Raw genomic sequence first — 24,358 nt, 5'->3', positions numbered from 1 at the left:
AAGTTCCACTTTATTCTGTGCATACTTTTCTGTGGTTGTAAGATTCATGGGATATGAAATGAAGTATGATGGCTTATACTAATTTTAACACAATGATGTAAAATGGAAATGCAGAAGCAAAGTTAATGTAGACACTCAGAATCAGAATATAGATAAATAGGAGTGAAGATGAATTTAGGTTCTTGTGATATGTTTGTGGTTTTATTGAAAGCTAGATGAAGTGCTTAGACTTCAGCACAGGGAATGTAGCATAGGAGAAGTGGAGGGGAAAAGTTGGTAGATATTAGTTTGTTTTGACAACTTATTCTGAAACAGATAAAGAAAATATGATGACCAATATCCATTTATAGAAGTGTATCAATGTGACTACATGAAGAAAGTATTATTATTTTGTTTCATCCTCTTGCTTGATTTTCCTCATATTTTAATAGGATGCACATGTGCATGTTCTTCCTGATAATAATAAGAAAAAGAGCATAGAATGTGTGGCCAGGAATATAACTCATTACAGTAAATTTTGTGCATTATTCTCTAAATTTATTTTACTTTCAAGTGGTTCTAATTTTAGAAATAATAAGTAAATAGGATTTTTATAAATAAATATATATTCACATAGTGATACATATGTGTATACATATATAGAGACGTACACACATGTAGATTTTTCCAATTTTATATACATTTATATAAGTATTTCAGGGACATATATATCCTTTCAGATTAATTCTGATTATGAATATGAGCAGATCGCCTAGTTTCCTGGAAAGGTACTTTTTAAATTGTTTTGTGAATGGATGATAATATTCCCTCTAAGTGATTACAAACAGACAATTTCTCTACTCATGTGTGAGCATCATTTTTTTCACATTTACTTCAATGTACAATTGATATGACAAGTCAAATGCTGTTATAACAATACAATTATGAGTGTATATGTTGTGTTCAGAACATGAAACAAATGGATGTTTCTCCCCCTCCCCCTCGACACCTCCTTGTTACTTAGCTTCTCTGTGTCTGTGACTTGTAACATGGTTATCCTTTATGGCTAATATCCACTTATAAGTGAATACAAATCTTGTTTGTTTCCCTGGGTCCAGGTAACTGCACTCAGGATGATCTTTTCTAGTTTCATCTATCTGTCAGCAAATTTCATGATGTTTCTGTTTTTAACAGCCAAATAATACTCCATTGTGGTAATGTACCTCATTTTCTTAATCTGTTGTTCAGTTTAAGGACATCTAGGTTGTTTCCAGTTCATAGCTACTATGAATTAAGCTTCTGTGAACATAGTTAACCAAGTGTCCTTGTCATATAGTTAAGGATCTTTGGGTGTATTTCTAGGAGCGTTATAGCCGAGTCTTGCGGTAGATCTAGTTCCAATTTTTGTGAAACCGCCAAAATGGTTGTACAAGTTTGCACTCCAACAAGCAATGGAGCAATTCCCCTTGATCCACATCCTCACCAGCTTGAGCTGTCAGTTAGTTTTTGACCTTAGCCATTCTGAAAAATTTAAGAAAGTATACTAGTGTTTTGATATGTATTTCCTTAATGGCTAAAGATGTTGCACATTTCTTTATGTGATTCCCAACCATTTGAGATTCATCTGTTGAGAATTTTCTATTTAGATTTTATCTCATTTTTAATTTAATATTTGGTGGTTTTGATATATAGTTTTGTGAGTTTTTTAAATATAATTTGGATATCAGCCCTCTATCAGATATGGAGTTTGTGAAGATCCTTTCTCATTCTGTAGGCAGCCATTTTGTCCTTTTGACAGTGTCCTTTGCCTTATAGAAAATTTTCAGTTTCAGGAGAATATATTCCTTGATAATTTGGAGTTCATAATGTTTCCAATTAGGTCCTTTATTCCTAATAAACATGTTTCATGTTAAAGGACATAACATTTGCTTTGTGATTATTCTAAAAATTCTCACAATGATATATTCATTTCAAATATATGTTTACATTTACTTTTTGTGAAAAACTAAACAATTCAAGTTTGATCAAAATCTTTTCATCCATTTCTTGATTATGTATTTCTGTCATGTATACCCATGCTCTAACTACAAACGTAAGTTTATCAATTACCCTCCCATTTACATTCATTAACAATATGAACTCCATGTGATTTGATTTTCCTGATATATCAATGATTTAAACACCCATTAATTTTTCCAGGAGTGTTTATTTAACTTTTAACTGAATTTCTAACATGTTCTATCTCCTTTAGATTTCAATGGAAACAATGTGACTCAGGAAACATTAAGAAATCCATACTGGCCATTTCTTTTATTCATATCTTTCTTTTTTTTTTCCTTTTAATATAATTTTACATATCAGCCACAGATTCCCTTGTTCTTTCCCTCCACCGCCCCCCTTGCCTTCCCCCCAGCCGACCCCCATTCCCATCTCCTTCAGGGCAAAGACTCCCCTGAGAATTGAGTTCAACCTGGTAGTTTCAGTCCAGGCAGGTCCAGTCTTCTCCTCCCAGGCCAAGCCAAGCGATCCTGCGTAGGCCCCAGGTTTCAAACAGCCAACTCACGCACTGAGTACAGGACCCCATCTCACTGCCTGGATGCCTCCCAAACAGATCAAGCTAATCAACTGTCTCACTTATTCAGAGGGCCTGATCCAGTTGGGGGTTCCTCAGCTATTGGTTCATAGTTCATGTGTTTCCATTTGTTTGGCTATTTGTCCCTGTGCTTTATCCAACCTTGGTCTCAACAATTCTCGCTCATACAAACCCTCCTCTTTCTCGCCAATTGGACTCCTGGAGTTCCACCTGGGGCCTGGCCATGGATCTCTGCATCCGGTTCCCTCAGTCATTGGATGGGGTTTCTAGCATGACAGTTAGGGTGTTTGGCCATCCTATCACCAGAGTAGGTCAGTTCAGGCTGTCTCTCGACCATTGCCAATTGTGGGGGTATCTTTGTGGATTTCTGTGGGCCTCTCTAGCACTTTGCTTCTTCCTATTCTCATGTGGTCTTCATTTATCATGGTCTTCTATTCCTTGTTCTCCCTCTCTGTTCTTGATCCAGCTGGGATCTCCTGCTCCCCTAAGCTCTCTTTCCCTCGACCCTTGCCCTTCATTACCATGAAGGTAATGAACGTCCATGTTGTTCATGTAGATCTCATTCATTTCTCTGTCATTGGGCGATCCCTGTGTCTTTCCTGGGGTCCTGTTTTCCAGGTAGCCTCCTTGGAGTTGTGAGTAGTAGTCTATTCATATCTTTCTATTGATGTGTCTTTTATCTTGAAACAGTGTCACTCTACTCATAATACTAAAAGTAATCATCACTTAGATTATTTTTTACATTTGCATTTACCTGATAATCAGTGATGTTAAAAACTTTTTAAAGTAGCTATTGATAGTATGTGCTTTTCTTTTGTACAAGATCTGTACATGCCATTACCCCATTTGATGAATTGAGGTTTTATTGCCTTGATCTACAACTTCTTCAGATTATTGAATGCTTTTGACATTAGTCTACCATCTAAAGTACAAAAAGCGAATGATTTATCCTATATATGGTGTTCAGACGATAGTTTTTTTTGCTGTGAAGAATATTTTATTCATTATTTTCATAATTGAATCTTCAGCTCTACATTGTGTTAGCTGAGGCTAATTTGTGTGACATTAGCATTATCTTGTGTAAGTTCTTGCCTACACCAATACCTTGACAATTATTAGGTATGTGGTCTGTAAATTTTGGTGTTTCATTTTTAAAGCTAAGGACTGTGATCCATTTTGAATTGATTTCCATAAAAGGTGGAGGATAATGGTCCAATTTCACTGCCCTGCATGTTGATACCCAGACTGTCAGCTGTATTTGTTGTATAGGCTGTGTTTCCTCAACTGCCTCTTTTGCCTCCTTTGTTAAAAGAAATAGTTGTTTCTTTGGTATTTACAGGAAATCACAACTATCTAGATGTAAGTACCATCTTACAACAATATAATGGTTACCATTAAGAAATCTAACCATAAATATTTGAAAGTCTTTGGCAAAGACAAATCATTGTTTTCTGCAGGTGGGCATGAAAATGTATAGAGATGTTATGGAAATCATTTTGGAGACCCATCAAAGATTTAAAATAGAAATAAAATGACATATGGAACATTTATTCTACTTCTGACTTCATTTCCAAAAAAGTCTTCAACCTGTCTTGGAGATTTTCTTTCACTCTGAATGAGGTTCTTGTCATTCTGTTTTGTTTTGTCTTTTGTTGTAGCTCTATTGTTTTGTTCTTTTTTTTTTACTTTTTTATATTTCTCTATTTATTTTACTACCTGCCTACAGTTTCCCCTCCCTTCTCACCTCCCACTCCCTTCCCCCACCTTCCCTCTGTCCCCCTTTAATCCACTCCTGCTCCTTCACTATGCAGAAAAATTCAGGCCTCCCATGGATATCAACCAAGCAGGGCATATCAAGTTGCAATAAGAATAAGCACCTCGCCTTGTATTAAAGCTGGCAAGGTAACCAGCATGAGGAATAATGGTCCCAAATGCCAGCAAAAAAGTCAGAGATGGCACCTGTTCCCACAGCTGAGAGTCCCACAAGAATCTAAGCTACACAACTGTTACATAAATGCAGAAGACCTAGATCTGTCCCATTCAGGCTCGCTGCTTGTCGGTTCAGTCTCTGTGAGCCCCTACTCATCTGGCTCTTGCAAGCATTCCTCCCTCTATTCAGCAGGGAGGAATGATTGCAAGCTTTATGTTTGATTGTGGGTCTCTGCATCTGTTTCCACTAGATGCTGAATAAAGGCTCTCTGATGACATCTGGGCTAGGCACCAATATAGGAGTATAGAAGAATATGTTTAAGCATCATTATGTCGAGAATTTTTCTCCAGTAGTTTTTCATTTTATTCTAGATCCTAGGCCATCCAGCCCCTGGGTTCTGGTGCTCCAGGCACTATCAGGGGTAGGCTCACTCTCAGGCTGGACCAGTCTTTGGTTGGCAACTCCCATAATCTCTGTGCCACCAATAACCCAGCACTTCCCATAGGCTGGACAGACTGTAGGTCCAATGTTATGTGGATAGGTTTGTGTCTGAATTCCTCTACTGGTAGTCTTGCCTGGGAAGAGAAGATGGTCAGATCAGGCTATGTATCCTCTTACCTGAGGTCATTCTTGTAGATTCCTGGAGTTTCCCTTACACCAGATTTCTACCTGATTCTGAAGTGACTCACTTTGTGGTTGTCTCTTTCAGTACTCTCCACCCGACCCTACCTGATGCCACATGTTGCCAAAACCCACCTACCCCCAGTCCACTCATGAAATCTCTTCTATTTCCCCTTCCCTTGGAGATCTGAGTGTCACCCTTGAGCCCTCCTTGTTACCTAGTCTTATTATCATTATGATACTATCTTACAAGAGCTTATCTCCCTATTTAGATCTAGGTCACAATTGCTTTGTTTTATTTGTTTGTCTGTTTTCTTTGTTTAGTTTTGTTTTCTACACATCAATCTTGTTTGGAACACAGACACACAAAGGTCTGGTTTACAGAACTAGCAGTCTGGGTAGCCTATAAAGACAAAGGAAGCAGTATTAAGATGTGTGTGTGTGTGTGTGTGTGTGTGTGTGTGTGTGTGTGACATCATGATCTTGAGGTTTAATGTACTTGAAATTTGTTTAAATTCACTCTTCTTTTGTTTATTTGTTTTGAAATATTAAGTGGCTTTAATTGCATGTCTCTGGAATCTTGTAGCACTCCTTCACAAGGTCACCCATGTGTCCCTCCTAGGGTCTTTCCCTGTTAGCTAGCCTCTCTGGAGTAGTGGGTTGCAGTCTGGTGATCCCTTCCCTCACATTTAGTATCCACTTATGAGTGAGTACATACTATGTTTGTCCTTCTGAGTCTGGGTTACCTCACTCAGAATGATATTTTCTAGATCCATGCATTTGTCTGTACATTTCATGATATCCTTGTTTTTTACTGCTAAGTAGTGCTCCATTGCGTGTATGTGCCACAATTTCTTTATCCATTCTTCAGTTGAGGGGCATCTAGGTTATTTCCAAGTTCTTGCTATTACAAATAATGCTGATATAAACATAGTTGAGCATGTGTCCTTGTGGTATATTCCCAAGAATGGTATAACTGGGTCTTGACGAAGACTTAGTCCCAATTTTCTGAGAAATCGTCATACTGATTCCCAGAGTTGCTCTACAAGTTTGTATTCCTACCAACAGTGGAAGAGCGTTCCCCTTGCTCCACATCCTCTCCAACATAAGCTGTCTTCAGTGTTTTTGATCTTAGCCATTCTGACAGGTATAAGATGGTATCTCAGAGTTGCTTTGATTTGCATTTCTCTGATGACTAAGAATGTTCAGCAATTCCTTAAATGCCTTTCAGCCATTTGAGATTCTTCTGTTGAGAATCCTCTGTTAATCTCTATAGCCCATTTTTTAATGGGATTTTCCAGTATTTTGATGTCTAGCTTTTTGTGTTCTCTATATATTTTGGAGATCAGCCCTCTGTCAGATGTGGGATTGGTGAAGATCTTTTCCCATTCTGTAGGCTGTCATTTTGTCTTATTGACTAGGTCCTTTGCTCTACAAAAGCTTCTCAGTATCAGGAAGTCCCATTTATTAATTGTTGCTCTCAGTGTCTGTGCTACTGGTGTTATATTTAGGAAGTGGTCTCCTGTGCCAATTCATTCCAGATTACTTCCTACTTTCTCTTCTATCAAGTTCAGTGTAACTGGATTTATGTTGAGGTCTTTGATCCACTTGGACGTAAGTTTTGTGCATGGCGACAGATATAGATCTATTTGCAATCTTCTGCATGTTGACATCCACTTATGCCAGCACCATTTGTTGAAGATGCTTTCTTTTTTCCATGGTACGGTTTTGGTTTCTTTGTCAAAAATCATATGTTCATAGGTGTGTGGATTAATGTCAGGGTCTTCAATTTGATTCCATTGGTTCACATGTCAATTTTTATACCAGTACCAAGCTGTTTTTATTACTATAGCTCTATAGTACAGCTTGAGGTCAGGGATTATGATGCCTCCAGAGGTTGCTTTATTATACAGGATTCTTTTAGCTATCCTAGGTTTTTTTGTTTTTCCATATAAAGTTAAGTATTGTTCTTTCCAAGTCTGTGAAGAATTGTGTTGGTATTTTGATGGGGATTGCATTGAATCTGTAGATTGCTTTTGGTAAGATTGCCATTTTTACTATGTTGATTCTACCTATCCATGAGCATGGGAGATCTTTCCATTTTCTGATATCTTCTTCAATTTCTTTCTTCAGAGACTTAAAGTTCTTATCATACAGGTCTTTCACTTGCTTAATTAGAATTACTCCCAAGGTATTTTATATTATTTGTGGCTATTGTAAAGGGTGATGTTTCTCTGATTTCTTTCTCAGCCCCTTTTTCATTTGTATATAGGAGAGCTACTGATTTTTTTGAGTTAATCTTGTATCCTGCCACCTTACTGAAGAGGTTTATCAACTGTAAGAGTTCCCTGGTAGACTTTTTGGGGTCTCTTATGTATACTATCATACCATCTGCAAATAATGAGAGACTGACTTCTTCGTTTCTAATTTCTATCACCTTGATCTCCTTTTGTTGTCTTATTGCTCTAGCTAGAACTTCAAGTACTATGTTGAATAAGTATGTGGAGAGTGGACAGCCTTGTCTTGTTTCTGATTTTAGTGGAATCGGTTTGAGTTTCTCTCCATTTAATTTGATGTTGGCTGTCTGCATACTGTAAATTGCCTTTATTATGTTTAGGTATGTTCCTTGTATTCCTGATCTCTCTAGAACCTTTATCATGAAGGAGTGTTGGATTTTGTCAAAGGCTTTTTCAACATCCAATGAGATGATCATGTGTTTTTTTCTTTCAGTTTGTTTATATGTTGTATTACATTGACATATTTTTGCATGTTGAACCATCCTTGCATCCCTTGGATGAAGCCTACTTGGTCATGGTGAATAATTTTTTTGATGTGTTCCTGGATTCGGTTAGCCAGTATTTTATTGAGTATTTTAGCATCAATGTTCCTGAGGGAGATTGGTCTGTAATTCTCTTTCTTTTTTTGCATCTTTGTGTGGTTTGGGTATCAGGGTAACTGTAGCCTCATAAAAAGAATTTGGTAATGTTCCTTCTGTTATTATTGTGTGGAACAATTTGAAGAGTATTGGTATTAGCTCTTCTTTGAAAATCTGGTAGAATTCTGCCCTGAAACCATCTGGTCCTGGGCTTTTTTTGGTTGGGAGACTATTAACGATCATTTCTATTTCCTTAGGTGTTATTGGTCTATTTAAATAGTTTGTCTGGTATTGATTTATCTTAGGTATGGGGTACCTATCCAGAAAATTGTCCATTTCTTTCAGATTTTTCCAGTTTTGTGGAGTACAGGTTTTCGAAGTATGACCTGATGATTCTCTGCATTTCTTCATTGTCTGTTGTTATGTCCCTCTTTTCATTTCTGATTTTGTTAATTTGGATGCTCTCTTTCTGCTTTTTGGTTAACTTGAATAAGAGCTTACCTATCTTGTTCATTTTCTAAAAGAACCAACTCTTTGTTTCATTGATTCTTTGTATTGTTCTCTTTGTTTCTATTTTATTGATTTCAGCCCTCAATTTGATTATTTCCTGGCATCTGTTTCTCCTGGGTGAGTTTGCTTCTTCTTGTTCTAGAGTTTTCAGTTGTGCTGTTAAGTCACTACTGTGAGATTTCTCCAACTTCTTTATGTGGGCATTTAGAGCTATGAATTTTTCTCTTAGCACTGCTTTCATGGTGTCCCATAAATTTTGGCATGTTGTACATTCTTTTTCATTGAATTCTAGGAAATCTTTAATTTCTTTCTTTATTTCTTCCATGACTCATTGGTGACTTAATTGGGCATTATTCACTTTCTATGAGATTGTAGGCTTTCTGTAATTTTTGTTGTTTTTAAATTCTAACTTTAATCCATGGTTGTCTGATAAGACACAGGAGATTATTTCAATTTTTTGTATCTGTTGAGATTTGCTTTGTGACCAAGCATGTGTTTGATTTTGGAGAAGGTTCCATGGGATGCTAAAAAGAATGTATATTCTTTTGTGTTAGGGTGGAATATTCTGTAGATATCTAAGAGGTCTATTTGAGTCATAATGTCTGTTATTTCCCTTGTTTGTCTGTTAAGTTTCTGTTGGGCAGACCTGTCCATTGGTGAGAGTGGGGTGTTGAAGTCTCCCACTACTAATGTATAAGGTTTGATATGCCTTTTAAGCTTTAGTAATGTTTCTTTTATGAATGTTAGTGCCCTTGTATTGGGGGCATAAATATTCAGAATTGAGACTTCATCTTGTTGGACTTTCCCTGTGATAAATATGTAGTGTCCTTCGTGATTTCTTTCAATTGATTTTAGTTTGAAGTCTATTTTATTAGATATTAGGATAGCTACACCAGCTTGCTTCTTTTTTTTCTTTTATAATTTAATTTAATTTTACATATCAGCCATGGATTCCCTTGTTCTTCCCCCTCCTGCCCTCCCCCCCTTCCTCCCAACCCACTCCCCATTCCCATCTCCTCCAGGGCAAAGACTCCCCTGAGGATTGAGTTCAACCTCGTAGTTTCAGTCCAGGCAGTTCCAGTCCCCTACTCCCAGGCTGAGCCAAGTGTCCCTGTATAATCCCCAGGTTTCAAACAGCCAACTCATGCACTGAGTACAGGACCCGGTTCCACTGCCTGGATGCCTCCCAAACAGATCAAACCAATCAACTGTCTCACTTATTCAGAGGGCCTGATCCAGTTGGGGGTTCCTCAGCCATTGGTTCATAGGTCATGTGTCTCCATTCGTTTGACTATTTATCCCTGTGCTCTATCCAACCTTGGTCTCAACAATTCTCGCTCATACAAACCCTCCTCTTTCTCGCCAATTGGACTCCTGGAGTTCCACCTGGGGCCTGGCCATGGATCTCTGCATCTGGTTCCCTCAGTCATTGGATGGGGTTTCTAGCATGACAGTTAGGGTGTTTGGCCATCCTATCACCAGAGTAGGTCAGCTCGTGGCTGTCTCTCGACCATTGCCAATAGTCTATTGTGGGGGTATCTTTGTGGATTTCTGTGGGCCACTCTAGCACTCTGCTTCTTCCTTTTCTCATGTGGTCTTCATTTATCATGGTCTTCTATTCCTTGTTCTCCCTCTCTGTTCTTGATCTACCTGGGATCTCCCGCTCCCCTAAGCACTCTTTCCCTTGAACCTTGCCCTTCATTACCCCCACTCACGTCCATGTTGTTCATGTAGATCTCATCCATTTCTCTGTCATTGGGAGATCCCTGTGTCTTCCCTGGGGTCCTGTTTTCCAGGTAGCCTCCCTGGAGTTGTGAGTAGCACATCCTTGTTCCACACCTAATATTCTCCTATGAGTGAGTACATACCATGCTTGTCTTTCTGAGTCTGGGTTACCTCACTCAGGATGATTTTTTCTAGATCCATCCATTTGTCTGCAAACCTCATGATGTCGTTTTTTTTCTCTGCTGAGTAGTATTCCATTGTGTATATGTACCACATTTTATTTATCCATTCTTCAGTTGAAGGGCATCTAGGTTGTTTCCAGGTTCTGGCTATTACAAACAATGCTGATATGAACATAGCTGAACAAGTGCTCTTGTGGTGTGGTTGAGCATTCCTTGGGTATATGTCCAAGAGTGGTATAGCTGGATCTTGGGGGAGATTGATTCCCAGTTTTCTAAGAAAGCACCATATTGATTTCAAAAGTGGTTGTACAAGCTTGCATTCCCACCAGCAGTGGAGGAGAGTTCCTGTAGCTCCACATCCTCTCCAGCATAAGGTGTCTTCAGTGTTTTTGATCTTAGCCATTCTGACAGGCATAAGGTGGTATCTCAGAGTTGTTTTGATGTGCATTTCCCTGATGATTAGGGATGTTGAGCAATTCCTTAAATGTCTTTCAGCCATTTGACTTTCCTCTGTTGAGAATTCTGTTTAGTTCTATAGCCCATTTCTTAATTGGACTGTTGGGCATTTTGATGTCTAATTTCTTGAGTTCTTTATATATTCTGGATATCAGTCCTCTGTCAGATGTGGGGTTGGTGAAGACCTTTTCCCATTCTGTAGGCTGTCACTTTGCCTTGTTGACCGTATCCTTTGCTCTACAGAAGCTTCTCAGTTTCAAGAGGTCCCATTGATTGATTGTTTCTCTCAGTGTCTGTGCTACTGGTGTTCTATTTAGGAAGTGATCTCCTATGCCAATGCGTTCAAGACTACTTTCTACTTTCTCTTCTAGAAGGTTTCAGAGTAGCTGGATTTATGTTGAGGTCTTTGATCCACTTGGATTTATGTTTTGTGCATGGTGACAGATATGGATCTATTTGTAGCCTTCTACATGTTGATATCCAGTTATGCCAGCACCATTTGTTGAAGATGCTTTCTTTTTTCCATTGTGCACTTTGGCTTCTTTGTCAAAAATTATATGTTCATAGTTGTGTGGATTAATGTCAGGGTCTTCAATTCGATTCCATTGGTTCACATGTCGGTTTTTATGCCAGTACCAAACCAGCTTGCTTCTTAAATCCATTGGTTGGAATGTCTTTTCTCAGCCTTTTATTCTGAGGTGATGTCTATCTTTAAAGTTGAGGTGTGTTTCTTTTGTGCAGCAAACGGATGGATCTTGTTTTGTATCAATTTTGTTAGCCTGTGTCTTTTTATATGTGAATTGAGACCATTGATATTGATGGATATTAATGACCAGTTATTGTTAATTCCTGTTATTTTTTGGTGGTAGCATTGTATGTTTCCCTTCTTTGGTATTTGTTGGTGTGGGACTATCTATTCCATATGTTTTCATGGGTGTATCTAACTTCCTTATGTTGGATTTTTCCTTCGAGTGCTTTCTGTAGGGCTAGATTTGTGGAGAGATATTGTTTAAATCTGGTTTTATCATGGAATTTTTTTTTACACCATCTATGCTGATTGAGAGTTTTGCTGGGTATAATACTCTGGGTTGGCATCCATGGTCTCTTCGTATCTGCATGTTATTTGGTCTTTTTCCATTGCAGTTTTTAATTCTATTCTGTATGTTTAGTGGTTTGATTATTATGTAGCAAGGAGCCTTTTTTTTGGATCCAGTCTATTTGGTATTCTGTAACCTTTTATTTTTATAGTCATTTCCTTCTTTAGGTTTTGAAAGTTTACTTCTATGATTTTGTTGAATATATTTTTTGTGCCTTTTTTTTTCTTTTTGGTTTTGGTTTTTCGAGACAGGGTTTCTCTGTGCAGCTTTGCGCCTTTCCTGGGACTCACTTGGTAGCCCAGGCTGGCCTCGAACTCACAGAGATCCACCTGGCACTGCCTCCCGAGTCCTGGGATTAAAGGCGTGCGCTACCACCACCCGGCTATTTTTTGTGCCTTTGAGATGGTATTTTTCTCCCTCTTCTATCCCTATTAATTCTTAGGTTTGGTCTTCTCATGATGTCCCAAATTTCCTGGACATTTTGGGTCATGTCTTTGTTGGTTTTAGTGTTTTCTTTGACTGATGAAACTCTTTCTTCTACCGTATCTTCAACGCCAAAAAATCAGCTCTGCCATCTCTTGCATTCTGTTGGTTATACTTGCATCTGTAGTACCTGTTTGTTTACTCAGATTTTCTACTTCCAGCATTACTCAGTTTGTGTCTTCTTTATTGACTCTATTTCAATTTTGAAATCTTGAACTGTTTCCCTCACTTGTTTAATTGCTTTCTCTTGGCTTTCAAGGGATTTACTTATTTCTTCCCATTTTTTTGTTTGACTTTTCCTCGATTTCTTTAAGGGGATTTTTTATTTCCTCTTTTAAGCACTGTACTATCTTCTTGAAGTCATTTTTATGGTAGATATCTTCTGTTTCTTCTGTGTTGGGATGTTCAGGTGTTGCTGATGTAGGTTCTGATGGAGCCATATTGGTTTTTATGTTGTTGACTGTATTTTTGCCTTGGCGTCTACCTACCTCTTTCTCCACTTGGTGCAAGCAGTGTCTGTGTCTGAGGGAGCCTCTTTTGTTCTGATTGATACTATTGATCCAGTGGGAGCTCTTGGTCCAGTCGATGCTGATGGACTTTTTGTCTTAGGGAACAGCTCTTTTTTTTTTTTTTTTTTTTTTTTTTTGGTTTTTCGAGACAGGGTTTCTCTGTGTAGCTTTGCGCCTTTCCTGGGACTCACTTGGTAGTCCAGGCTGGCCTCGAACTCACAGAGATCCGCCTGGCTCTGCCTCCCGAGTGCTGGGATTAAAGGCGTGCGCCACCACCGCCCGGCTGGGAACAGCTCTTAGTCCAACTGGAACTAGTGCACTCTGTCTCAGGGAGTAGCTGCAGTCTTAGCATGTGGTAGATGGTGGTAGTCTGACCTGTCTGCAGGAGTTCTGCCTGCCAACTAGCCTCTTAGTCCAGTTGAGTGCTGGCAGGCTCTGTATCAGGAAACAGTTTAGTCCAGGAGGGTGGGTGGGATTTGCGGAACGTGGGGCTTGGGTTACAGGGTCTGATTGGGGATGGGAGTAGTCTGACCTATGTGCAGGAGATCTGCCTGCCAACTGGCCTGAAACTGGAACTGCAATGGGTGAGGGTGTAGGGGCCTAAGGTTGTTCCCCTGGGCCCAAAGCCTACGGGGTGGGGTGTTTGGGTATGAGGGTAAAGACTAACCTCTTAGTCCAGTCGGGTGCTGGGAGGCTCTGTCTCGGTGAGCAGTTGCAGTCTCAGAGGGTGGGTGATATTTGGGGGAGGTGGGGCTTGGGTTACAGGGTCTGATGGGGAATGGTGGTAGTCTGTCCTGTGAGCAGGAGGTCTGCCTGCCAACTGGCCTGAAACTGGAACTGCAATGGATTGGGGGGTGTAGGGATACAGTGTTTTGCTCCTGGGCGCAAAGCCTAGGGGCTGGGGTGTTGGGGTATGAGGATAAAGACTCACCTCTTAGTCCAGTCAGGTGCTGGAAAGCTCTGTTGCAGGGAACAGTTGCAGTCTTGGAGGGTAGGTGGAATTTTGTTTTGTAATTTTTAATCACTTTTAAAATTTATTTTTTCAGTATACATTTATATTTGTTTCAACATGTTTATGTAACTAGATACACATTAGTTCAAAATATCAGCCATGTCTTTATGGTGAGAAAATTCTGTTTTATTTTCTAGCTCTTCAAGTGCATGGGTTTGTGTTTTTGTGTGTACATGTGTTGAATTTGTGTATTATATGATGTAGCATAAATACTTTAAGTTTCAGAAAACAGCTTTCAAAATCTACAATTATTATTGTAATTTTCTATTTACATATGTTATCTATAACATTAATATTCTACATATTAAAGTTTTTTTTAACAGGATTGCCTTATAGTTACTATTGTGAATTATTGTTCAATGAATTTTTTTACCTTTTTCTTTACACATGTTTGCATGTATTCATATACTTCTGTGAGTACCTGATGTAGAGGATCAATATAAATCTCACAGTTAAGTATATGAAAGCCACATATCTTGATTTGTATTCTTGAATCCATCAGAAGTAGCTTCTAATTCAAGTAAAAGAAAGGAATTGTTAGTGGGATGATAGCAAGCAGAGAGAAAGAGCTTCCTTCTCCCTTTTCCTTGTACAGGTGTCCATCAGAATTAGATCTGCATTAAAATTATGTCTCCCTGCCTCAATGTCTTGATTAAGGAAATATCTACAATATGTAGATTAAAAGGGTGCTTTCTGACCTCTAAGACTGAAATTATATTTAGTCAAGTTAGTAAACAAGAAAAGCTATCACAACTCCACCCCTTGCCAAATTGACATACAATCATATTTTTTTGCTGTGATTCATTTCCAAATGAAAACCCCATGAGACATAGGAGGTTTAACAAGTAAATTTGCTATCTATTGTGTGAATATTCTTTCAATGGGGAGTCCTCAAGTAATGTCTATCCCTTCTCTTTAAATTCTCATTGACACCAAGTTTCATTCTCATCAAAGTTCACCATACAGAATCCATGAATTCAAAATGCTTATTTACAGAAAATGAGGATGGTCTTTCTGATGAGAACGTGGGTGACCTATGTATAGTCACACTGATAATTCTCTACTCACTATTATTAACATATTTTATTATTATATAGATAGATATCCCCATCCCATGTTTTAAATATACCATCAAGTCATCTCATTTTTTAAAGGTGAATTAACATTTAAGATGTCTTGGTGTGCTCATTTTGGTCTAACAGATTTAAAGTAGTAGGTTGTTGTGTTTTACTTAATAGGATAAAATCGCTGTGTTGGATCTTCAAACACATATTCGTTCATTTGTTTTTTATCAGGTTTCCTGGTGAAAAATATCCACATAATCATTAAAATAATTATTACTGCATATGCATTCATAAACTGTACAAATATATCATATTTAAAAGCACAGATATAATGTGTTTGTATATGAAAACATGATAACATTGTAATATGAGTAACATATCCTTGTATAGGAACAATAATATCTTCAACAAAATTGATAACCCTAAGAAATATGATCCGTATTGTAGAAATAAAGTTGATATAAGAATAAGGAAATATCATTTTGACCTGAATTGTCTGACTCTCTATGTCTTTGACTTAAAAGTAGACATTAAGTTTATATGTAAAACCTCAGGTTAATTGTTTCAAAGAGCTGTTCAGTAACAGTCATTTTTATTTATTTTACCTATGTGGTCATATTCATTAAATAAGTATTTGAATTTAATATTAATTTGTAATTTTAGTATTACTATGAACAAATTGAATGAGGTTAAAGTCCTCAGTTTTAGTTTACGGAAGCATTTACTTATAATAGTTTTGTTATTAAATACATGATACGAACATCAAACGATAATTCCATATGAGTAATCTCTACATACATAGCACAAAAGACAAATTCTAATAAACTAAGATTTTCTGATTAAAGCATGTTGAGTTTAAATTTATATCACTTCCATTGTAAAAGGGAAACTTAACATAGCAACCTTTAATAAACATGTTGTTAGTCTGGGCAGAAACAAAAGCAGACACTCAGAGAACAAAGCAGCATGACGGGCAAAAGACATTTTATCTTACTTAGAGGAAACCTGGCTTGTACTTACCAGTCAGAATTAGCAGTGAGACCCTGTTGAGCCTAATATAGTAGCTCTTTTTTGGCTGAAGCTTGTCTCTCATTGGCAATACTAATCTTTTTAGTGTCTGTGGGTATCTGTGAATTTCAATTATGTCTCTTTAGAAACCAGTAAATATACCAGGTAAAGCCTATTAATGTTAAAGCAAAACAAAAACAAAACAAAACATAAACACCTTAGAGGTCTGATATTTTCTGAATGTCCAAAATCTGCCAGCAGGGTATTCAAAATTCCAGTGTAATCCACTTTTCTTGGGAGGTAAGAACATAGTGAAGGGATAGAAAAAGAAGCTGGCAGATGAGGGAAAATACAAAATTCTGAGAAAAAAACCTAAAGGGTCTGATTCATGCCTTTGGCTATAAAAAGCTCACTCAGTGATTCTGCTCTTCATTTTATGGTTCTATAAAAGGAAAAGGAGATGGCACTGGGAGAAATAAAAGTTTGGTCAAAGATATGCACTTGGTTGGGGGACTGTCAAACCCCTCCCAGGTTCAGATCCAAATGTTGATTTGGGATGGATGCATGCAAAACAGTCAGCCATACCCATAAGCATCATTGATTTTAATTAGAACAACTGAAATGCTGCAGTCTCTCCCTCTGTGTACAGACAGAGGGAATGAGTTGTGGGTCCCTAGGGTTTTATACACAATAGGAGAGCCTTCAAGGATAGAAGTTGTCATTTGCTGTTAAAGCATCAAAGAATTAGGGGCGTTTGTACGTGTTTCTACTTACCAGAAGATTGCATGGGTAATATCAGTTCAAGTCGACTTTCCTGTCCTGAAAATTTAGACCCAGCTGAGGCTTTTAGGAAATTAAATCACCACTTGCTATATACCCTCACATTTAAATTGTAACCATTACCATGACAACAAAAATATTCTTTGTAGATATATAACATAGAAGGTATGAGAGCCATTGCATCATACTTGTAGACAGTATGATATGAGTCCCATTCATTAATAATGATAATCCCTCTCTGTAGGTACAAGATGAGGAGCTACCAGTTTTCTTTGGCCTTCAGATTCGCCATAGAGGAGATCAACAGAAACACTCACATTTTACCCAACACGTCTCTAGGATTTCATCTCCATTATGTCCATATCAATCAAAGGACTATTCTTGCGGGAGTTCTCGGTTGTCTCACAGGATTTGAAAATGTGCATCCTAATTATGAATGTAGAAGTAGGAAGAAGACTGCTGCCTTACTTACAGGAGTATCGTGGGCAACATCTGCACTTATTGGGAGACTGCTGAATCTCTACAAGTATCCACAGGTGAGGAACATGGCTGCGCGGGAACAAGAAACTTGCATTACACTGCAGATATCTCAGATGTTTTCCAATGTAAGGAAGTGATGTGTCATCCATCTATCAAAGAAAATAAATCAGGCATTTGGTAATGTAGCCCAATTTACTTTGCTTGAGACAGAGAAGAGGAATAGGTTGGAGCCTGAAGTGGGTGTTTAGAAAATTCTGTGTCTTGTGAGGAATTCTCTATAATTGCCTTAGGAAACAAGATCGGAGTTTATCACACTGTGCGCATAAGTTAGATTATACCAATCCAAAGTGCCACCTTCGTTTTAAGATTGTGTTCTATGTCAATGTCTTCACTCATGTATCCTACCTTAAATTTCCTTCAGCTTACTTTTGGGCCATTTGACACTATCCTGAATGACAGAAGCCAGTTCTCCTCTCTCTATCAGACAGCACCCAAGGACATATCTCTTTCACATGGCATTGTCATTTTGATGGTTCATTTCAGCTGGACCTGGGTGGGACTGGTTCTCATGGATGACCACACAGGGGCTGAGAGTCTATCAGACTTGAGAAGAGAGATGGACAGGTACAGAGTGTGTTTATCTTTTGTAGAAATGATTCCAGACATGCCGATTATCTCCTACTATGAACCTTCCCTAAAACCTCACAGGCAGATACTGAAATCATCTGCAAATGTGGTTATCATTTATGGTGACCATGAATCATTACTTGGTGCAATTATGATCATAGCAGAACATGTATTGAACAGGAAAGTCTGGGTCTTGAAGTCACAATGGGATGAAACTTCTCTTACTAAATCTTTGCTCTTTGATACATTCCATGGGAGTCTCATATTTGCACATCACCACACTGAGGTTTCTGATTTTAGGAAGTTTATCCAGACATACAATCCTTCCAAATACCCAGAGGACTATTTTCTTGCTAAGTTCTGGAACACATATTTCAATTGCTCTTTTTCTGGACCTGATTGTAAAATTTTGGGTAACTGTCTACCCAATGCTTCTTTGGTTATGTTGCCTAAAAATGTTTGGGAAATGGATATGACTGAAGAGAGTTACAATTTATATAATTCTGTGTATGCTGTGGCTCACAGTCTCCATGAGATGACACTCAAACAAGTACAAATTCAGCCCCATGGAAATGGGGAGGTATATACCTTCCCTTGGGAGGTAATTTCTCTTCTGGTATATTTCATCAAAAGCACTGTGATATATTGAAGTTTAATAAAAGCACTAAGAACGTGATTGTACACTGGGGCAGATTTTGCCAAAATGCACCTGAGAAACTATATGTAATTTATCATCTAGACGTCATTGCAAAAGCATGTGTCATTGTTCATGCTGACTGGGTGGTAATAACAAGGTTAAAATGTGTGTATTCATATCTACTTTGTGTTACAATTAACCTCAGAATCTTCTCATGATAATATACTCAATTGAAACCCAAATATCTCTAAGTTTATTTCATATTAGAAATAGGAGAACTAAATTCTAAATTTTCAAATGGTATTAGATCTTTATAATTCACATTATGTAGCTAAGGTTATGTTACCTAACTGATCATTTTAATACACTTTGGACATTAAAAACTCCATTTACAAACTGAAAATTTGAATAGATTACTTAAATATTTGGATGTGACTAGCACTTAAAACTATGGACATTTTCTTGAATCAATATTCATTAATTAAATCTTTTCGTTTGTTTGCTTGTTTGTTATTCTCTCTCTCTCTCTCTCTCTCTCTCTCTCTCTCTCTCTCTCTCTCTGTGTGTGTGTGTGTGTGTAAAATCTTTCTAATGAAACTAACTGGCAGTATAGAAGCATGATATATTCATTTCTTGTCTTCATCCATTAAAATATTGATATTTTACTATAGCTTGCCATTTATGCTAGAGATTTTGGACAATGAGACCCATTGCTTCATCAAGTTCCATTGAAAATTTCTGGGAATTTTTTAATCATCAGATTATGCATCTCTTTTAGCTTCACCCTTTTCTCAAGAATATCCAGTTCAAAACTGGTGCTGGAAACATTGTGGTTTTGGATTCACAAAGGAAACTAGATGCAGAATATGATATTATCAACATCTGGAATTTTCCAGAGAGCCTCAGAAAAAAGATGAAAGTTGGAACATTTTCTCCAAAAGCTCCAGAAGGGCAGCAACTGTTTTTGTCTGACCATATGATACAATGGGCTATAGTATTTACAGAGGTGGGCTGGATCTTTTGCATTGCTTTGATCTCTATGTCAATAAACATTTGTTTGTGGATGTAATGATTGTTGTTTCCTTACTCAGTGCCCATGTCAATGTACAAAAATAATGTCATATAAGGAAGATTCTGTTGCCTTATTCTGAGGAATGGAATGGTTTATTTTTCCATACTTTATTCTATGGTCACTTGTTTGCAGTTATAAATATAGTGTCTATTTATTACAATTTAATCCCTGCACTGAAACCAACTGATAAAAGCATTAATTAAACTGCCAGATTAGGAAATATCAGTGCATGGTTATTTTGATTTCAGGCACCAGGCAATACACAGTAGCATGGAGGGCACATATGCATTGTTTAATTACTTTTCTTGCTGCTGAAAAGGAAGCAGTTTCTCTATGCATCAAAACATACCTTATGAACATAGATTTTAGTTGTATCACATTTGGGGTGAGAAATCGATAATAATTCAGGCAATCATGTTGGCAAGAGCCTGAAAATGTGATACAAGTTGTATCTTCAGTCAGGAAGTAGATAGAGGTGAACACTGCTCTTCAACTCCTTTTTTGTTTTTCTTTCAGTCCTTACCAACAGCCAATGAAATGTTGCTACATTATTATAGAATATAACTTCCCACTTCTAGTGCCATTACAAGATCATCTTGCATAGAAAATCACAAAGATTAGTTTATATGAAAATTCTGAATCCTGTCAAGTTGACAAATGTAAATTAAGCAACAACATTGGGAAACAAAGTTTCTCACTCCATCTTTGAGGAAGTACAGAATAGAATCAGTATGATATTACAGTTGCCCACTATGATATGTACTCAGTAAACTAATGTCTTATTTTTTCCTACCATTTATATTTCCACAATTCTTGAGATTTCTGTTTTCTTTTGGATCATTATTGAAACAAGTTGAACTTCATAAGGTATACTACATTGAAATGATAAGCAATGCAACAACAAAATAATCTGTAACCTGCAAATAATAAATATAAAAACTTTCTATCTCATTGTTCAATATGGAAAAACAACAGTTTTATTGTTTTAAAACAGTGCCCTCCTGAGTATTTTCTCTTCTATATTTACTTTCTAGCTTCCCCACTCTGTGTGCAGTGAGAGCTGTGTTCCAGGATTCAGAAAATCTCCCCAGGATGGCAAGATTTTCTGCTGCTATGATTGCACTCCTTGTCCAGATAATGAGATTTCCAATGAGACAAGTAAGTGTCAGACTCACTGGGGAATTTTTACCTCTAAACAATCTTCTGCAAAGTCTAAGAAGATTGAAAAGTTCTGTGAAGGAACATTTGAAATATGTCCCCTTCTTCTTTCAGTTAGAATAAAAATGTTTTGATTCATTTTATCCTCATTTTAATTGATACTCTGGCCATTGAAACTCATACTTGATGTATGTTATCGATCCTCTACAGCCATTATTGCTTTGAGAGAATAACTTTACCAATCACAGAGTAGTCTGATTTTTTTCACCATGTCATTTAGCACACACACACACACACACACACACACACACACACACACGCATGCATGTATGTATGCACAAACACATGCAGGCAAGCACTCATGTGCACATGCACAAACTTTATAAATCACTGATTTTTCTTGTATTTCAAATCATATTTATCTCATAGTTAGCACATCTTAAAGGGTTGGATCCTTATGGCCTTTAGTTGAATAATTTCAGTCATGGTTCTAGGTTCATTAGAAGTGTTAGAAAGATTATATTTACACATGGACATATTTGAATGTATTTTATTTTATAATTATTCATTTTGTTTTATCTGTGAATGTATTGCCTGCATTCATGTATGTGTACCATGTACTTGCTTGGTATAACTCAATGTTAAATGTGGCATCAGATCACCTGTAGGTTGCATCACAGGTAAAATGAACCACCATGTAAATGCTTGCAATTGAATCCAGGTCCTCCTTAAGAGGAACAGCTATGCTTCTAATATCTTGTGAAACTAGGTGAAATGGCACATCAACACTTTTGTTAATGATAGTGTTGTGAATAAACCAGGCATAGATGCACACATTTGTTCTTAGAACAAGTCAGGACACTGAATATGAAGGCAAAGGTGGATATAATAGAGAATCCTTATGTCAAAATATATCCAAGAAACATAAAACAGGAATGAGACAATTGATATCAGTGAAGATAAGGAGCACATATACTCACAATATTTACTATGGAAAGAAACATAAAGAAGATTCCTCAACTTTATCATTTATATCAAATGAGTTGATTTGTATAATAACTGGAATTTTTTGAATGACAAAATGGTTTTCCTGAACACTACATGTTTTAATATTAATTCATGAAGTTTAAAACATTCAAACTTTTTGGTGACTTTAATTTGCCTAATTTTAAAGTATGCATATTGAGACTGACTGTACAATCCCTTAAAAAACTTAATGTGCAAACAGGCTTTGTGTACATTGGAGCCACAGTTTATTCATTCACATGTTAGTTATATTCATTGGAAGAAACTAGAAACATCAGTATCAAGTACTGCATGACTGCAGTTTAATGAGACACTTTTTTATTAAGAATGAAAAATTACTAAAACATAAAGGATAAATATTTGAAAACTGTGAATCCTGGACTTTAAAACCTATATAATGAGGCAAATCTATTTTTTAAAAATTATTTTAAATTTATGAAAATATTTTCATGACTTATATACCCTGTGCATTTACTAAAGAAGATTTATGGTTGTGCTTATAAAGCATTAATGCTCCACTGAAAATGGATACATGTCAGTACAAAGGATATAGAAAAAGCAGAGTACCTTGAGAGTGAGAAGGTAAAAGGAAGGCACATCAGAAGAACTAACAAATTAAATAATAATAGAATAAAAGGTATATGAGGTAATAGAAAATAATAAACTCAATAAACTTTAATCAATTACAAAATCCACATTACAAAAATATTGAACAGTTTTAATAGAAATATGAGGAGCCAGGCAATGGTGGTGCATGCCTTTAATCCCAGCACCCAGGAGGCAGAGGCAGGTCTGTGAGTTTGAGGCCAGCCTGGGATACAGAGTGAGATCCATGACAGGCTCCAAAGCTACACAGAGAAACCCTGTCTCACAAAACAAAAAAAAAATATAAAATAGAAATATTCTTAATGTAAATACGTAGTAAATATAGTGATATTTATATCTTTTGAGTTTAAGATGAAACTCACAAGTTAAAAGTGATAAAGTATCAAAAAATTATTCCATGACCAACTAAGATTAAACTAGAGTTTTATATCTATTTGTTAAGTAGTTCTTTTCTCTCTAGAAGTGATTAAACAGGTTCACACAGGAAGTTCTTTCAGGTTTCAAGAATCTAATAATTTTCATTCCACAAGCACTGTCAGAGAATGAACACACTGGAGTATTTAATAAACACATGGGAAATTGCTAAATTTGAGTCTGATGGCTGAGAACAACATTATAAGAAAGAAATTTCAGTGATCCTATGATCAAGTTAGTTTTATATAATTTAATTCAATAACATGACTATATGAATAAATAAAAATGCATTTTATCACTTACTTGAAATATATTTAAGTATAACAATATAAAAGATAGACTTGTTCACTTTATCTGCAACAAAGAACATAGGCAGTATCAACCTGGAATGAATGATTAGAGAGCATTGGAGAATTTTCACTATAGAGGACTGATTTACTTGAGTCTTGAACAACATAGGAAGTGTGGGCAAATGCCTGACAAATGGTGCTGGGAAGTGGCTTGAGATAAAAGGGGACCTGAACAGAGACTCACAATAACTTTAATTCCTAAATAGATATGGATCATTGTGTGAGGTGTCCAGAAAGTCATTATGCAAACACAGAGAAGATCCACTGCCTCCAGAAAGTAATGACATTTCTGTCCTATGAAGACCCTTTGGGGAAGGCACTCACCTGCTTGTCTCTGGGCTTCTTTGCATTAACAGCTGGTGTTCTTGGGGTCTTTGTGAAGTATTATAACACTCCCATTGTCAGGGCCAACAATCAGGCTCTCACTTACATCCTGCTCATCACTCTGAACTTCTGTTTTCTCTGTCCATTGCTATTCATTGGCCATCCCAACACAGCCACCTGTATCCTGCAGCAGAGCTCATTTGGAATCTTATTTACTGTGGCTCTCTCCACAATCTTGGCAAAAACTTTTACCGTGGTTCTGGCTTTCAAGATCACAGTACCAGGTAGACTGATGAGGTGGATATTGATATCAAGGGCTCCTAACCTCATCATTCCCGTCTGCACCCTCATCCAGCTTGTGCTCTGTGGAGTTTGGCTGAGCACCTCTCCTCCCTTTATTGACTCAGATGCTTACTCTGAACATGGACACATAATTATTATATGCAACAAGGGCTCCACTGTTGCCTTCCATTCTGTCCTGGCTTACCTCTGCTCCATGGCACTTGGGAGCTACACTTTGGCTTACCTGTCCAGGAACCTGCCTGACACATTCAATGAAGCCAAGTTCATCACTTTCAGCATGTTGGTGTTCTTCAGTGTGTGGGTCACCTTCCTCCCTGTCTACCACAGCACCAAGGGGAAACTCATGGTGGCCATGGAAGTCTTTTCCATCTTAGCTTCCAGTGCAGGCCTTCTAGGTTGTATCTTTTTCCCCAAGTGCTATATTATTTTGTTCAGACCACAGAGCAATGTGTTTTATAATGTCCGAAACAAAAAACCTTAAGAGGAAACGTGAAACTTACAGCTTAGTTTATGATTTCTCAATTACACAGAAGTTTT

At 37.3% G+C, this 24,358-nt stretch overlaps 1 protein-coding gene across 1 annotated transcript; it reads left to right on the top strand.

Moving 5' to 3' along the window:
• Positions 1-1,399: 1,399 nt before the first annotated feature.
• Positions 1,400-24,302, top strand: LOC131900865 (vomeronasal type-2 receptor 116-like). Its single transcript, XM_059252192.1, has 6 exons — positions 1,400-1,473; positions 17,069-17,360; positions 17,726-18,532; positions 19,347-19,574; positions 20,675-20,798; positions 23,401-24,302. Exons 1-6 carry the CDS (start codon positions 1,400-1,402, stop codon positions 24,300-24,302), a joined length of 2,427 nt encoding a protein of 808 aa, XP_059108175.1.
• The last annotated feature ends 56 nt before the right edge of the window (positions 24,303-24,358 follow it).

Source organism: Peromyscus eremicus, unplaced genomic scaffold (genome assembly GCF_949786415.1).
Source record: "Peromyscus eremicus unplaced genomic scaffold, PerEre_H2_v1 PerEre#2#chr23_unloc_1, whole genome shotgun sequence".
In the NCBI taxonomy this organism is placed as follows: domain Eukaryota; kingdom Metazoa; phylum Chordata; class Mammalia; order Rodentia; family Cricetidae; genus Peromyscus; species Peromyscus eremicus.
The sequence above is the reverse complement of the archived record's forward strand: the minus strand, read 5'-3'. Positions and strand labels throughout refer to the sequence as shown.